General features: G+C 44.4%; 1 protein-coding gene across 1 annotated transcript in view; it reads left to right on the top strand.

The window, feature by feature from the left end:
• Positions 1 to 661: 661 nt before the first annotated feature.
• The window catches only part of LOC129866062 (ankyrin repeat and sterile alpha motif domain-containing protein 1B-like), a 355,742-nt gene continuing 344,298 nt past the window's right edge, over positions 662 to 12,105 (top strand). Inside the window, exon 1 of the mRNA XM_055939185.1 lies at positions 662 to 1,343. Within this exon, the coding sequence (XP_055795160.1) occupies positions 1,213 to 1,343 (131 nt within the window). The 5' untranslated portion in view covers positions 662 to 1,212. The remainder of the gene's footprint in view (positions 1,344 to 12,105) is intronic.

Raw genomic sequence — 12,105 nt, forward strand, 5'->3', positions numbered from 1 at the left:
GTGAACTAGTCAATAATTGTGTATTCTCTGGAGGTCACCGAGTGGCGGTCTAAGACACGGCATCTCAGTGCTAGAAGCGTCACTACAGACCCTGGTTTGATCCTGGGCTGTATCACAACCGGCCGTGATTGGGAGTCCCATAGGGCGGTGCACAATTGGCCCAGCGCTGTCCGGTTTAGGGGAGGGTTTGGCCAGAGTAGGCCGTCATTGTAAATAAGTATTTGTTCTTAACTGACTTGCCTAGTTAAATAAAGTTGAAATAAAACGTTTAAAAAATCTTCTGGCAAGGGAGGAAGAGATTGACAAGGGGGGTGTGTCTCAATCCAAGCCTGTCAATGGACAGAGCAGACCATTAAAAAACATGTTTCTTGCTTGTTTTGTCACACAAACAGGTGGCAAAGACCAAGGCTGCTATTATTTTCACTATATAGCCCACATTTCTGTTTTACACCATCCACTGATTTATGTCTTTTGGACGGTTATCTTGATAAACCAATAATAATGAAATGTGCACCCATTTTTCGCTCAATAGTGGAATATACAAATCGATATTCTTCCTAAAGCTGACTGCTATCCGAATATAGGAGCCTTTTCATATAACCTGTGACTTTATTAAATTAGCAAATAACTAACAAAGCCTTTTCGCCTCCGGTTGGTGCTGTAACCCGCCATCCACGCCCATACTGTACAACGCTGTATTAGGCAGGATACCGTTAGGCACTGTGGCGAGTGCGGTTCGAAGAAAGTGGAGAACTGAGGGAAAGAAAGAGGGAGTGATTGGGATGCTACAATAACAGACAGACATACAACGAGAGGACACGACACAGCGTGTTTGTTGGGCTACACGGAGAGAGGAGAGGACAAAATAACCGAACCGAGAGAGAAGAGAGCTAGTGGCGGTCTGGGTTTGGCAACCGGCTTGTTCGTTGTTCCCTCGAGCCAGCTGCAGCAGGCAGCACCGTGCAAAATGCGCTATTTACGGTTCCTCATTCCTGCGTTCGGTTCGACAATGGACTCGTTCTGCAACTGAGCCTGCCAACCTTGCAGCACACCGCGGACGGTAACCTACCCATTTGAGGAAACGTTTACTGCAACGTGCAGTAAAACGAACACACAGATGTTTTTTCACAAGATACAGTGAAGGGGATCCCCACCGCTTTCTACATACCGGTTTTGGATTAGAAATCCGGGATTAGAAGAAGTTCGGTCGGGATGGGGAAGGAACAAGAACTACTAGAAGCGGCCCGGACCGGGAATGTGGTCCTGGTGGAGAAATTACTGAGTGGGAAAAGGGGAATCCTGGGGACAGCCTCGGGCTCCATACCTCTGCCAAACCTACTGAGGTAAACGAAGTCGTCAACATACATTTTCATGTCATATGAAGATTGCCTAGTTGATACTACTATTGACTTCTATTGACGGTCTACGTTGAAAAAGATGGGCTGTTGCGCCAAAGTTGGAGCATAGCACTTTTACGCAAACTGACATGTCATGAGACCAATTACCTTATGTGAATTCAGGAAAGCCAGAGGCAGCCTCTGCTAAAACCTGGTTGTAGTCTTTGTGTCCGAGAAAGGGCTTTGCGTTAGATATAAACTTGGCGCACAAACTGCATAAGATTGGCTACATCAATCTTGACAGCTGTTAAATTGTTGTGCACTTTTACACTGACCATGGCTATACATTATAATGATGCATGGTTTTGTCCGAAGGTGGTGTTGCCAGCAATGACCTGTAGCCTAATACGCATATCAATTGCCACTTGCTACTGCAAATGTTGATGTTACATTGTAGATATATTTGCCAATTTCAACCTGGTCTCAGAGCAATTAGTATGGTCTGGGACGTTCTTTTGTGTCCCTCCATTTAGTAGAATATGTTACGTAATCCAATCCGTATGATATGTTCCAAATCAAATAGCATTCATTTCTGTCTTAAGTAACCAGACCATTCTTACATACAGTATCATATGACTTGGAGGTACCCCAAAATGTCTACTATGTTACGTTTAGTCGGAGCAACCAGCATGAATATTTGGCATTGATCAGTAGCCTAAACACTCAGTGCCTATTGAGGGCCTGTTGAAGGCCTCATGGTGTGTAGACCTATGCCAGTGTGCCGTCATTGATACATTTAAATAGGCTACTATTAAATGACCATAACATAGTCCAAGTGTTTGTGATATGTCGCTGATATGTTGCTGAATGGCTGGCGGTATGTTATGCGGTAACCTCATTACAACTTTAGACTGTGAGAATAGTGCCTTTCCACCAGGCCTCTCCTTCCATCTCTATCAGTAGAGAGGACTGAGAGAGGTGATCAGTTAGATCAAAGGACCGGGCGTACGGGAGGAGCATCACCTCAGGCCGGGCAGCAGTGCTTTGCTTTTACAGCCGTGTTGAGGTGCACTGATGGGAGAGAGTGAGGAACAAGACAGTTGACGATGGGAAGGGCGTACGCCTATGAAGGAAGAGGGAGGGGGAGCATGGGAACTGTGTGTTTGTGCATGCGCGTGCTTAAACTGCGCGTGAAGAGATGGAGCTGAAGGGTAGGCTTGTACATCACTATGGCAACAGCCTCCAGGAACAATAAAAACACCAATATTTACATCTTACAGTTAAATTAGGAAAAGGAATCAAACAACAATATATACATATCAACTGCCATGTGGTACAGTATTTTGAAGTTTCATTTTGTACCAGTCCCACAAGACTGCTGGCATCAAATGCAATGTTTGAATAGGCCTGTGCTATGTATTCCGAGCACAAGCTTGCTTTGACAGAAAATGGTGTCCCTGAGGAACTGTTGTGTAGCGTGTGTGTGTGTGTTCTTCTGGGTTACACTGAAAGTTGGTCTTTTATTGGGTCAATGCAAGGCAATGGTCCATAGTCTGTGAAACAGTGGGTGGTCTATAGACTGTCCATCTGGACAAGGTTTTGTAAACCACCTCAGGCTTATTCCCTGACAAAAGTACGTGTGTCTGTGTGTGTGTGAGTCAAACAGAAGGTGGAAGGTTCTATTAGGGTAGGTAATGTTTGGGGAGTTTTCTTTGGGAGACAATGATGCATATTCACCCATCTTGAGGCTCGAGTCATTCAGAACATTCCAAAGCTGAGGCCCTTTTCCAGAACCTCTCAGCACCACATAGTGGGACACACACACAGGAAAATCAGTAGTAGATGATTTCATGGCCATAGTTCAGGTATACTGGCTGTACACGGTCATAGTTCAGGTATACTGGCTGTACACGGTCATAGTTCAGGTATACTGGCTGTACACGGTCATAGTTCAGGTGTACTAGCTGTACACGGCCATAGTTCAGGTACACTGGCTGTACACGGTCATAGTTCACGTACACTAGCTGTACACGGTCATAGTTCACGTACACTAGCTGTACACGGTCATAGTTCACGTACACTAGCTGTACACGGTCATAGTTCACGTACACTAGCTGTACACGGTCATAGTTCACGTACACTAGCTGTACACGGTCATAGTTCACGTACACTAGCTGTACACGGTCATAGTTCACGTACACTAGCTGTACACGGTCATAGTTCAGGTGTACTAGCTGTACACGGCCATAGTTCAGGTGTACTAGCTGTACACGGCCATAGTTCAGGTGTACTAGCTGTACACGGCCATAGTTCAGGTGTACTAGCTGTACACGGTCATAGTTCAGGTGTACTAGCTGTACACGGCCATAGTTCAGGTACACTGGCTGTACACGGTCATAGTTCACGTACACTAGCTGTACACGGTCATAGTTCACGTACACTAGCTGTACACGGTCATAGTTCACGTACACTAGCTGTACACGGTCATAGTTCACGTACACTAGCTGTACACGGTCATAGTTCACGTACACTAGCTGTACACGGTCATAGTTCACGTACACTAGCTGTACACGGTCATAGTTCACGTACACTAGCTGTACACGGTCATAGTTCACGTACACTAGCTGTACACGGTCATAGTTCACGTACACTAGCTGTACACGGTCATAGTTCACGTACACTAGCTGTACACGGTCATAGTTCACGTACACTAGCTGTACACGGTCATAGTTCACGTACACTAGCTGTACACGGTCATAGTTCACGTACACTAGCTGTACACGGTCATAGTTCACGTACACTAGCTGTACACGGTCATAGTTCACGTATACTAGCTGCACACGGTCATAGTTCACGTATACTAGCTGCACACGGTCATTGTTGATTATGTTAACTTCTGCATGTATCAGCGCCTGGTTTTATGTAGAGACACAGTAATGATGAAGATGGATTTGTGACTGTAGGTCTATTATGTAATCAGACAGGTATTACAGTGATGACTAGCGTTACCACATGACAATAATGCTCGTCCATTACAATATGTGGGAAATGATGAGGATGATTGTGTGATGAAAGAAGGAACATTTTTAAAAGCCAACACATGCCAGATATGTTGAACACTCCAGCTACACAGGAGAGTCAAGTACTGGTTATTGTCGGCGCTTGATATCGTTACTCCTTGTTCTAGTGGCTACTGTCACTGAAGGGGTTCTACAATTACACAGACACAGAGAGAACCCCCTTTGATTAGTGTGTGGCTGAGAGTACAGTATGTCATCCTGCTCCACAAACAAACAGTGCTGAAGTGATGTGAGAAGAGGTGGTGATTCTCAGAGGGGACACACACACACACACACACACACACACACACACACACAACAGTGTTCAGCTCAAGGCTCCAACACAAACAGCAGAACACATAAAAAGTAAACACAGGGGAGGCTTGTCTCTGTCGCTCTGTGCCAATTTAAACAGAGAGATTGATGGAGAGACAGATACTGTGTGTGTGCGTGCGTCTGTATTTTCAGTGTTCTGTTGCTTGTGTTGGAATCTTAAGCAGATCACTAACCCAGAATGGTGTGTGTATTAGAGGTCGGCCGATTTCAAGTTTTCATAACATTTTTTTTATTTTTTATTATTTTATTTTTTATTTTTTTACACCTTTATTTAACTAGGCAAGTCAGTTAAGAACACATTCTTATTTTCAATGACGGCCTAGGAATGATGGGTTAACTGCCCTTTTTCAGGGCCAGAACAACAGATTTTTACCTTGTCAGCTCTGGGATTTGTTTTTGCAATCTTTCGGTTACTAGTCCAAAGCTCTAACCACCCGCCTTGCATTGCACTCCACGAGGAGCCTGCATGGCAGGCTGACTACCTGTTACGCGAGGGCAGCAAGAAGTCAAGGTAAGTTGCTAGCTAGCATTAAACTTATCTTATAAAAAACAATCAATCTTAACATAATCACTAGTTAACTACACATGGTTTATGATATTACTAGTTTATCTAGCGTGTCCTGCGTTGCATATAATCAATGCCTTGCCTGTTAATTTCTCATTGAATCACAGCCTACTTCGACAAACGGGTGATGATTTAACAAGCGCATTTGCGAAAAAAGCACTGTCTTTGCACCAATGTACCTAACCATAAACATCAATGCCTTTCTTTAAAATCAATACACAAGTATATATTTTTAAACCTGCATATTTAGTTAATATTGCCTGCTAACATGAATTTCTTATAATTAGGGAAATTGTGTCACTTCTCTTGCGTTCCGTGCAAGCAGTCAGGGTATATGCAGCAGTTTGGGCCGCCTGGCTCATTGCGCTGTGTGAAGTCCATTTATTCCTAACAAAGGCCCTAATTAATTTTCCAGAATTGTACATAATTATGACATAACATTGAAGGTTGTACAATGTAACAGCAATATTTAGACTTAGGGATGCCATCCGTTAGATAAAATACGGACCGGTTCCGTATTTCACTGAAAGAAGAAACTTTTTTTCCCCAAAATGATAGTTTCCGGATTCGACCATTTTAATGACCAAAGGCTTCTGTGTGTTATTATGTTATAATTAAGTCTATGATTTGATAGAGCAGTCTGACTGAGCGGTGGTTGGCAGCAGCAGGCTCGTAAGCATTCATTCAAACAGCACTTTCGTGCGTTTGCCAGCAGCTATTGCGCTGTTTATGACTTCAAGCCTATCAACTCCCAAGATTAGGTTGGTGTAACCGATGTGAAATGGCTAGCTAGTTAGCGGGGTGCACGCTAATAGCGTTTCAAACGTCACTTGCGCTGAGACTTGGAGTAGTTGTTCCCCTTGCTCTGCATGGGTAAGTAACGCTGCTTCGAGGTTGACTGTTGTCGATGTGTTCCTGGTTTGAGCCCAGGTAGCGGCGAGGAAAGGGACGGAACCTATACTGTTAAACTGGCAATACTAAAGTGGCTATAAGAACATCCAATAGTCAAAGGTATAAGAAATACAAATCGTATAGAGAGAAATAGTCCTATAATTCCTACAACCTAAAACTTCTTACCTGGGAATATTGAAGACTCATGTTAAAAGGAACCACCAGCTTTCATATGTTCTCATGTTTTGAGCAAGGAACTTAAACGTTAGCTTTCTTACATGGCACATATTGCACTTTTACTTTCTTCTCCAACACTTTGTTTTTGCATTATTTAAACCAAATTGAACATGTTTCATTATTTATTTGAGGCTAAATTGATTTTATTGATGTATTATATTAAGTTAAAATAAGTGTTCATTCAGTATTGTTGTAATTGTCATTATTACAAATAAATTTTAAAAATCGTCCGATTAATCGGTATCGGCTTTTTTGGTCCTCCATTAATCGGTATCAGCTTTGAAAAATCATAATCGGTCGACCTCTAGTGTGTGTGTGTATATACACACACACACACACACACACACACACACTACCGTTCAAAAGTTTGGGGTCACTTAGAAATGTCCTTGTTTTGAAAGAAAAGCAAAAGAAAATGTGTGCATAAAAATAACATCAAATTGATCAGAAATACAGTGTGGACATTGTTAATGTTGTAAATGACTATTGTAGCTGGAAACGTTTGAATGGAATATCTACGTAGGCGTATAGAGGGCCATATTCAGCAACCATCACTCCTCTGTTCCAATGGCACATTGTGTTAGCTAATACAAGTTTATCATTTTAAAAGTCTAACTGATAATTAGAAAATTTCAAAAGGGTTATGTTAGCACAGCTGAAAACAGTTGTTCTAATTAAAGAAGCAATACTACTAGCCTTCTTTAAACTAGTTGAGTATCTGGAGTATCAGCATTTGTGGGTTCGATTGCAGGCTCAAAATGGCCAGAAACAAAGACCTTTCTTCTGAAACTCGTCAGTCTATTCTTGTTCTGAGAAATGAAGGCTATTCCATGCGAGAAATTGCCAAGAAATTGAAGATCTCGTACAACGCTGTGTACTACTCCCTTCACAGAACAGCGCAAACTGGCCCTAACCAGAATAGAAAGAGTGGGAGGCCGCGGTGCAAGAGGACAAGTACGTTAGTGTCTATTTTGAGAAACAGACGCCTCATAAGTCCTCAAATGGCAGCTTCATTAAATAGTACCCGCAAAACACCAGTCTCAACGTCAACAGTAAAGAGGCGACTCCGGGATGCTGGCCTTCTAGGCAGAGTTCCAGTGTCTGTGTTCTTGTGCCCATCTTAATCTTTTCTTTTTATTGGCCAGTCTGAGATATGGCTTTTTCTTTGCCACTCTGCCTAGAAGGCCAGCATCCCGGAGTCCCCACAACACTGTAATTTCACACATAGAGAGATAGTGATTGGTCCTCGCTCATTTTCCCAGTATATATCGGTCTATGAAGACCAGAGAGTAAATAACACAAAATGCTGTTTATTTTCTGTCATAGTTTCTAACCACAACACTCAGAATTGGTCTTATTATAATACTTAGAATCAGTAATAAATGTCACTTTTTTCCACCACAGCTGCACTCATGGTGTAGTGGACCACTAGACTGAACCGCTAGCCTTGGCAGGCCAATATGTGTGTGTGTTTCCTCAACCGCCTAGTCTGGGATGACCACCTCTGACGCGTGTGTGTGACTGTGTGACTAAACCAACCATATGGGAAGACGTGTGTGGGAGGGAGGGGTGTAACAGACCATCCATAAAGATAGAAGATGGGGAGATGTAAAGGAGTAGTCTGGAGGAGGGGTAGACGTGGGTCAGGGGTTAACTGTGGAGAATGTAAATGGGAACACACACTCTCTCTCAAGTCAGTTTCAATTCAATGTAAGGGCTTTATTGGCATGGGAAACGTATGTTTACATTGCCAATGCAAGTGAAATGGATAAACAAAAGTGAAATAAACAATATAAAATGAACAGGAAACATTTCAGTTCTAAAAGAATAAAGACATTTCTAATGTCATTATGTTTATATACAGTGTTGTAAAGATGTGCAAATAGTTAAAGTACAAAATGAGAAATAAATCATCATAAATATGGGTTGTATTTACAATTGTTTGTTGTTCACTGGTTTTCCTTTTTTTGTGGCAACAGGTTACAAATCTTGCTGCTGTGATGACACACTGTGGTATTTCACCCAATAGATATGGGAGTTTATCAAAATTGGATTTGTTTTTGAATTCTTTGTGGGTCTGTGTAATCTGAGGGAAATATGTGTCTCTAATATGGTCATACATTTGGCAGGAGGTTAGGAAGTGCAGCTCAGTTTCCACCTCCTTAATTTTGGGTCAGTCACAGTTGTCAGGTATTCTGCCACTGTGTACTCTCTGTTTAGGGCCAAATATCATTCTAGTGCGCTCTGTTTTTTGGTAAATTCTTTCCAATGTGTCAAGTAATTTTTTTGTTTGTTTTCTAATTGTGTTGCTGTCCTGGGTCTCTCTCTCACGTACGTACTCCTCACTCAACATAACTCTGGAGATTTGATTCAGTTTCCTTTAGTTCTGTGAACATTAGAGAGATGTTGAATGTATCTACCCTGTGTAACAGTACAAACTGAGCTGTGTGTGGCTAAGAAAACGCGTTGTAAAACATTCATTACAGATAACAAGCATTCCACAGTCCACTCATTTAAATATATTACAGCTGCACCATCAAGAGCATCCTGACTGGTTGCATCACTGCCTGGTATGGCAAAAGCTCTGCCTCTGACCGCAAGGCACTACAGAGGGTAGTGTGTACAGCCCAGTACATCACGGGGCTAAGCTGCCTGCCATCCAGGACCTCTATACCAGGCGGTGTCAGAGGAAGGACCTAAAAATTGTCCGACTCCAGCCACCCAAGTCATAGACTGTTCTCTCTGCTACCGCACGGCAACTGGTACCAGAGCACCAAGAGGCTTCTGAACAGCTTCTACCCCCAAAACATAAGACTCCTGAACATCTAATCAATTGGCTACCCAGACTATTTGCATTGTCACCTTTCATAACTCTACCTACATGTACATATTACCTCGACACCGGTGCCCCCGCACATTGACTCTGTACCGGTACCCCCCTGTATATAGCCTCCACATTGACTCTGTACCGGTACCCCCCTGTATATAGCCTCCACATTGACTCTGTACTGGTACCCCCCTGTATATAGCCTCCACATTGACTCTGTACCGGTACCCCCCTGTATATAGCCTCCACATTGACTCTGTACCGGTACACCCCTGTATATAGCCTCCACATTGACTCTGTACCGGTACCCCCTGTCTATAGCCTCCACATTGACTCTGTACCGGTACCCCCTGTATATAGCCTCCACATTGACTCTGTACCGGTACCCCCCTGTATATAGCCTCCACATTGACTCTGTACCGGTACCCCCTGTATATAGCCTCCACATTGACTCTGTACCGGTACCCCCCTGTATATAGCCTCCACATTGACTCTGTACCGGTACCCCCTGTATATAGCCTCCACATTGACTCTGTACCGGTACCCCCTGTATATAGCCTCCACATTGACTCTGTACCGGTACCCCCCTGTATATAGCCTCCACATTGACTCTGTACCGGTACCTCCCTGTATATAGCCTCCACATTGACTCTGTACCGGTACCCCCTGTATATAGCCTCCACATTGACTCTGTACCGGTACCCCCTGTATATAGCCTCCACATTGACTCTGTACCGGTACCCCCTGTATATAGCCTCCACATTGACTCTGTACCGGTACCCCCCTGTATATAGCCTCCACATTGACTCTGTACCGGTACCCCCCTGTATATAGCCTCCACATTGACTCTGTACCGGTACCCCCCTGTATATAGCCTCCACATTGACTCTGTACCGGTACCCCCCTGTATATAGCCTCCACATTGACTCTGTACCGGTACCCCCTGTATATAGCCTCCACATTGACTCTGTACCGGTACCCCCTGTATATAGCCTCCACATTGACTCTGTACCGGTACCCCCTGTATATAGCCTCCACATTGACTCTGTACCGGTACCCCCCTGTATATAGCCTCCACATTGACTCTGTACCGGTACCCCCCTGTATATAGCCTCCACATTGACTCTGTACCGGTACCCCCCTGTATATAGCCTCCACATTGACTCTGTACCGGTACCCCCCTGTATATAGCCTCCACATTGACTCTGTACCGGTACCCCCCTGTATATAGCCTCCACATTGACTCTGTACCGGTACCCCCTGTATATAGCCTCCACATTGACTCTGTACCGGTACCCCCTGTATATAGCCTCCACATTGACTCTGTACCGGTACCCCCTGTATATAGCCCCGCTATTGTTATTTATTGCGGCTCTTTAATTATTTGTGACTCTTATCTCTTTTTTTAGGTATTTTCTTAAAGCTGCGTTGTTGGTTAGGGGCTTGTAAGTAAGCGTTTCACGAAGGTCTACACCTGTTTTATTCGGTGCATGTGACAAATACAATGTGATTTGATTGTGAGCGTGTTTGCGTATTTGTGTGATCAGTGGTTCAAGGACTAAAGGAAGGAAGCCTTATCACTGTAGCATGTCTACAGCATATGCATAGCCCTGTTTTTAATCTCTTGTGTGTGTTGGCGTCAGTGTGCTTCTGGCTCTGTCTGGAGTGGGGGGAGGGATAATCACTAGTTGATTAAGGTGTGTGTGTGTGAGAAACAGAAGAGTCTAGATATTGTTTTCTCTCTCAGTCCATCTCTGTTTGGATCTGTCTTTTTCATGTCTGTGTCTTTTCTCTCTTGCGCTGTCCTTTGGTCTTGCTGTCAGTCTCTCTCCATCACTCATTTGTTCACTCCCTACTCATCCTCTCTCCTCCCTCTTCCTCTATAGAGACAGAGAACCAGTCTCTCTCCTCCCTCTTCCTCTATAGAGACAGAGACCCAGTCTCTCTCCTCCCTACTCATCCTCTCTCCTCCCTCTTCCTCTATAGAGACAGAGACCCAGTCTCTCTCCTCCCTCTTCCTCTATAGAGACAGAGACCCAGTCTCTCTCCTCCCTCTTCCTCTATAGAGACAGAGACCCAGTCTCTCTCCTCCCTACTCATCCTCTCTCCTCCCTCTTCCTCTATAGAGACAGAGACCCAGTCTCTCTCCTCCCTCTTCCTCTATAGACCCAGTCTCTCTCCTCCCTCTTCCTCTATAGAGACAGAGACCCAGTCTCTCTCCTCCCTCTTCCTCTATAGACCCAGTCTCTCTCCTCCTTTTCCTCTATAGAGACAGTCTCTCTCTGTCACTCTATAGAGACAGTCTCTCTCCTCCCTCTTCCTCTATAGCGACAGAGACCCAGTCTCTCTCCTCCCTCTTCCTCTATAGCGACAGAGACTCAGTCTCTCTCCTCCCTCTTCCTCTATAGAGACAGAGACCCAGTCTCGCTCCTCCCTCTTCTTCTATAGAGACAGTCTCGCTCCTCTCTCTTCCTCTATAGAGACAGTCTCGCTCCTCTCTCTTCCTCTATAGAGACAGTCTCGCTCCTCTCTCTTCCTCTATAGAGACAGTCTCGCTCCTCTCTCTTCCTCTATAGAGACAGTCTCGCTCCTCCCTCTATAGAGACAGTCTCGCTCCTCCCTCTATAGAGACAGTCTCGCTCCTCCCTCTATAGAGACAGTCTCGCTCCTCCCTCTATAGAGACAGTCTCGCTCCTCCCTCTATAGAGACAGTCTCGCTCCTCCCTCTATAGAGACAGTCTCGCTCCTCCCTCTATAGAGACAGTCTCGCTCCTCCCTCTATAGAGACAGTCTCGCTCCTCCCTCTATAGAGACAGTCTCGCTCCTCCCTCTATAGAGACAGTCTCGCTCCTC

This window comes from Salvelinus fontinalis, chromosome 11 (genome assembly GCF_029448725.1).
Source record: "Salvelinus fontinalis isolate EN_2023a chromosome 11, ASM2944872v1, whole genome shotgun sequence".
NCBI classification, from domain to species: Eukaryota; Metazoa; Chordata; class Actinopteri; order Salmoniformes; family Salmonidae; genus Salvelinus; species Salvelinus fontinalis.